Raw genomic sequence first — 5,962 nt, 5'->3', positions numbered from 1 at the left:
GCGAAGAGAAAAAGCGCAGCAGCAGATACCAAGAAACGACGAATGGTGTGTGGTGGCGTAGAAGGCGAAGAATAACATGAAAATTATAACAACCTCTTGCTCCAACGGAGTCGTGTGAAATGAACTGAATAATAAAGGCTGAAGAGAGCAGTAAAATATTAATGTCTCGAATGAAGAGCAACCGAAGAAAAAAAAAGCAGTGAATAATATTGGAGAAAAATTAAATAACAGTGCAGCGATAGTTCGGTGAAATATTTGAAAATCGTGCTCAATTTTATTGGCCAAGATTTTTGTGTTCCGTCATTTTGGTTCATTCGGTTCCGTTTCCGTGTTCTGTTGCTTCCAGAAGGCTGATTTTGGAAGAGAAGAAAAAAATCGATAACACAACAACTGGAGCACGGCAGCAGCAGTGGCATCAACGGATCCCGTGTAAATGTGACGAGGAAGAGAAGCAAAGTTCAAAATGTTTAATTTATGATATTGAAGAAACGTAGTTCTAGAGAGCATAACGCGTAAGAAGATCCCTTAGAAGAATAGTGGAAGAGTCTCCAGTAGTTAATCCTCGAAAGTGGAAAAATGGAATGCCACAGGACTTTGGCAGTGGTGTACTCACTGCTGTTGGCGTTCTCGGCAACGTTTGGCTCACAGTGCAACTGGGAATATGAAAAGTCCAGCGTGACATGCCGACTCCGGACACTCGAGCGCACTGGCCTGGACCTGCAAGGAGCCGAAGGCACCTCTCGGCTCGATATTCAGTGTAGTGAGCTAATTCTGTTCGAAAGTCAACTATCGCAAAATGCATTTTTGCGGCTGTCGAGCCTAGGTGAACTGAAGATTGAATCGTGCAAGTTGCTACAGCTTCCGGAAGGCGCCTTCGAAGGGCTGTTGGCTCTGAAGAAACTAAGTGTCAATACCAGAAACTATGAGTGGGGTGCCGGTAAAGTGTTGGAGCTTCAAGCCTCCTCGATGAAAGGACTGAAAGAACTACAAACTCTGGACTTGAGTGATAACAATGTCCGTGCCCTACCGGACGGTTTCTTGTGCCCGCTTACCAATTTGAAAGTGCTTAATTTGACGAACAATCGAATTCGTTCGACCGAGAGTCTAGGACTGGCGGGAAAAACCTGCGGTGGTGGATCGGAGATTCAAACACTGAACCTGAGCTACAATGAAATTATGCGGATCCCGGAAAACTGGGGCGTGTCCCGATTACGACGGTTGCAGCACCTCAACTTGGAGTACAACAACATTTCCGAACTGCATGGCGAAGCACTGGCGGGATTAAGCTCCTTGAGGACGCTCAATTTAAGTTACAATCATTTGGAAACCCTACCAGCTGGTCTGCTAGCAGGTTCCCGTGAACTGCGCGAAATCCACCTACAAGGCAATCAACTTTACGAGCTTCCTCGGGGGTTGTTTCATCGTTTGGAACAGTTGTTGGTTCTGGACCTATCCCGGAACCAACTTTCCTCGCACCATGTCGATAATGGTACGTTCTCCGGATTAATTCGCCTGGTGGTTCTGAACCTTGCTCATAATGCACTCACTCGCATCGATTCCAAAACGTTTAAAGAGCTGTATTTCCTGCAGATCTTGGATCTTCGCAACAACTCGATCGGCTATATCGAGGACAATGCTTTTCTGCCGTTGTACAATTTACACACGCTCAATCTGGCCGAAAATCGGCTGCACACGCTCGACGATCGGCTTTTTAATGGACTATATGTGCTTTCAAAGTTAACCCTGAACAATAATCTCATCAGCATAGTGGAGCGTAATGTATTTAAGAATTGCTCCGATCTAAAAGAGTTGGATCTAAGCTCGAACCAGCTTACAGAAGTGCCACACGCTATTCGCGATTTATCCGTTCTGCGTGCACTGGATTTGGGCGAAAATCAAATTAACTTTATTGAAAATGGAACATTCACCAACCTGAACCAACTAACTGGACTTCGCATGATCGATAATCAGATTGAAAATATTACCATTGGCATGTTCACGGATTTGCCCCGGCTCAGTGTGCTGAATCTGGCGAAAAACCGTGTACAGAACATTGAGCGTGGTTCGTTCGATAAAAATCTGGACATTGAAGCGATACGGTTGGATGGAAATTTCCTGACCGATATAAACGGCATTTTCGCTACGCTTTCGTCGTTGCTGTGGTTAAACCTGGCGGAAAATCACCTGGTGTGGTTTGACTATGCATTTATCCCGAGCAATCTCAAGTGGTTGGACATCCATGGTAATTATATCGAGTCGCTGGGTAATTACTATAAGCTCCAGGAAGAAATCAAAGTGAAAACACTGGACGCAAGCCACAACCGACTGACCGATATTGGCCCGATGAACGTACCCAACAGCGTCGAGCTGCTATTTGTCAATGATAACCACATTAGCACCATCCACGCGAACACCTTCATCGATAAAATTAATTTGGCGCGCGTTGATCTGTACGCTAATTCGCTGAAAAAGCTGCAGCTGCATCAGCTGCGCGTCGCACCGCAACCGATCGATAAACCACTGCCGGAATTCTATCTCGGGGGAAACCCATTCGAGTGCGATTGCTCCATGGAGTGGATGCAGCGGGTAAACAATTTGACAGCTCGTCAGCATCCAAAAATCATGGACCTACCGAATGTGGAGTGCATCATGCCCCATGCCCGCGGATCTCCGATTAGGCCGATCGTTTCACTTAAGCCGAAAGACTTCCTGTGTAAATACGAAACCCACTGTTTCGCCCTGTGCCATTGCTGTGATTTCGACGCGTGTGACTGTGAGATGACCTGTCCAAGCAATTGTACGTGCTATCATGATCAAACCTGGGGAACGAACGTGGTCGATTGTGGTAACCAGCGAGCAACACTTTCCAAACCGGTTCCGATGGACGCTACCGAAGTGTATATGGACGGTAACGACTATCCGGAGCTGCAAAACCATGCCTTTATCGGACGCAAGAATCTGAAAGTGCTGTTTGCCAATGCGAGCAAGATTATCACTATTCAAAATCGTACATTCGCTGGCCTCACTGCGCTGCAGGTGCTCCATCTGGAAGATAACGCAATCCAAAAGATTCACGGTTATGAGTTTGAAAATCTCGGTCTACTGAAGGAGCTCTATCTGCAGAATAACATGATCTCAGTGATCGCCAACAACTCATTCGCACCGTTGTACTCACTGCAGGTGCTGCGTATCGATGGCAACCGGTTAACCACGATTCCGATGGCACAGCTTCAGGCATCACAGCTGCAAAGTTTGCAGGCCCTCTCGCTCGGACGTAATTACTGGAGTTGCCGGTGCCGGTTCATGCAAGAACTCACCTCGTTTGTCGCCGACAATGCCGTAATTATCCAAGATATGCAGGACATCTATTGCGTGGACGATGGAATTCATCGTGATCTGGATTTTAACGTGACGGCCACTTGCAGTGATTACTATGCTGGAAGCTCGGTCCTACCGGATCGATTATCGGAGACGTACATTTTCCTACTGGCTGCGGCGCTAATCATTGCCTGTTTGTTGGTGTTTGTGTTGATAATGTTTATTTTTCGCGAACCGTTAAGATTCTGGCTGTTCTCACGGTATGGAGTGCGAGTGTTTGGTCCGCGATGTGAAGATTCGGAGAAACTTTACGATGCCATATTTATCTATTCTGCCAAGGATGCCGAATACGTTGCTAGGAACATTGCAGCTGAGTTGGAAAATGGGCGACCTCCGTTAAGACTATGCTTGCAGCATCGAGATCTATCGGAGGACGCATCGCACTTGCAACTTTTGGAAGCGTCGCGTGCGTCACGTAGGATAGTAATGCTACTGTCTCGTAATTTCCTGCAAACCGAGTGGAGTCGGTGTGAGTTGCGACGGGCGGTTCATGATGCACTGAGAGGAAGACCTCACAAACTTGTGGTGCTCGAAGAAGTTGGCGTGATTCTGGAAGCGGAAAACGACGTCGAACTAGTTCCTTACCTTAAAACTACCACTGTAAATAGAATAAAACGAAGTGATCGGCATTTTTGGGAAAAGCTTCGGTATGCCCTTCCGGTGGATGAGCCATACCGGGGCAACAATTACACCATCGATCATCACGAGCGGGTGAAGCAAACTGCCAGTGCTGGAGTTATGTTCCGGCAAGCACCGCCAGCCTACTGTCCGGAGATCGACGAAGCCAACTACTCGTCGGCGACAACGGCAACACCTAGTCCACGGCCATCGCGCCGAGGTATGGTGGAGCTTCCACAGCGGCCACCAAGTGAACATATCTACTCCAGTATCGATTCCGATTACAGCACGCTGGAGTGCGAAAACATGGTTCCTGGAGTGCACCGGCCAGCGACGTGGCGACCCGGTGGTGCAGGCGCAAATAGCATGGGTGTCATATCCGGGCAAAATACCGTCCCCCATGGGCATCACGTGCAGGCGTATCTCGTCTAGGGGCGGCTCAAATCGTCTCATACGATGACGACAAGAGCTCGAAAAAGAAATAGTCAAGTGATGTAATAGTGTGTGAGTGTACATATATTCGTAGTTGTACTATACTAGAGCGCTATGATGAAATGAATTTAAACGCTGCAGCTGTCAGCAAGAGAATAACAAAGTGCTAAATTATGTAAAAAGTTGAAACTCGGAGTATTAAAAAAATGCGTTGTTAGCCGAAGGAGAAACAAAACAAGTGAAGACGAGAAGAGAAATATTTGTGATATCGTATTTTATAAGTTTTAAAGCTAATGCAGACAAATGACAACAAAATACATATAGTTGGAGAGATATGCTGAATACTATGTACGGGAAATGCTACAAAAATACTACTACAACTACTAACTACTATCGCAGCAACACATCCACAAACACTCACACATTCAAACGCAAACAAACAATACAAAAGAAAAATAATACTAGCCATAATAGTGTTTACTGCTACGAAAGGTAACGAAAGCATATTCCTTTTTTTTATTACAGTTTCAGAAAGTGCAAACGGAAAAAGATTACAAAAAAAAAACATCACAATAGAGAGATTTGAATCAAAAATAATAGTTTTGCGAACAATTTTCTATACCCTATTTAGTTTCTGTTTATTTTTTTGTCTCGAACGCATAGAGTGGTAGTCGTTTGGTCCGTATGGTTTTCGTTCCATTTTAAATGATTATTTAAATTATTTATTGCTATTTAATTGACGGACTCACATTTTTCGTTTTGTGAACAATAAATGAAGTGTAATAAGGAACATAACTGTTGGTTCTAGTGTTTAGAGCTTTTTGCTAATACGCAAAGAGGGAAAGCGTGCCGCAGACAAGAAAGGGACTGATACGAGCGAATATTAATGTTAAATATTGAAAGAGCAAACAAACGCCGATGTAAAGTAGAGGAGAAGCAAAGAGGTTTTTCTTTTCTGTAAATATTGATGCCCTTAGGGGACTGAATGCCTACAAATCCGAGCGATGGCAGACAAAACTATGTAAAAAGTATTAACGTTAAGGCGAAGCTAGGGAGGTGAAGACGGCAGACGGAAAAGCTAAAACAAAACTTATCATAAAACAAATGAAGCAGATTATTAGTAAGAAAATAATAAAAACAGAGCAAATCGTGTGACCAGACTGACTAATTAAAATGTTACACTTTACCTGTGTATAGAAAGGGAAAATCAGATTATAAATGACAAAACAAAACAAAGAACACAACACATGAAATTAAAGCTTCTTTTCTGTGAGTCAAAAGCAAGAGCTACACAAAAACGTATATAGAAAATCGAACAAAAACATGAATAAAACGAAAAAATTAATTAATCAATATAAACTACGTTCTTTTCATTCTTTATTTTAATTCCATTTGAGTTTTGGCATGTTGGTTTCCGTTCCGCTGGTTCGTTGTTGTTGTTGTCGGCGGATTGGTCCATCGTTTGGTATTTCCGCTTTGATCGTTTCGCCCGGTCTCTGCATTTGGTTTGATGGTTGTATTTTTCCTCCGATGT

At 44.2% G+C, this 5,962-nt stretch overlaps 1 protein-coding gene across 1 annotated transcript; it reads left to right on the top strand.

Moving 5' to 3' along the window:
• Positions 1-221: 221 nt before the first annotated feature.
• LOC135715341 (toll-like receptor 7) lies at positions 222-5,744 on the top strand. The gene has a single exon (XM_065238662.1). The coding sequence runs from the start codon at positions 577-579 to the stop codon at positions 4,426-4,428; it is 3,852 nt and encodes a 1,283-aa protein (XP_065094734.1). The 5' UTR covers positions 222-576; the 3' UTR covers positions 4,429-5,744.
• The last annotated feature ends 218 nt before the right edge of the window (positions 5,745-5,962 follow it).

This window comes from Ochlerotatus camptorhynchus, unplaced genomic scaffold (genome assembly GCF_037179485.1).
Source record: "Ochlerotatus camptorhynchus isolate MF236.1 unplaced genomic scaffold, CSIRO-AGI_Acam_v1.1 ptg000860l, whole genome shotgun sequence".
Lineage (NCBI taxonomy): Eukaryota > Metazoa > Arthropoda > Insecta > Diptera > Culicidae > Ochlerotatus > Ochlerotatus camptorhynchus.
Note: the sequence above shows the minus strand (reverse complement) of the source record. Positions and strands in the feature narration are given on the sequence as shown.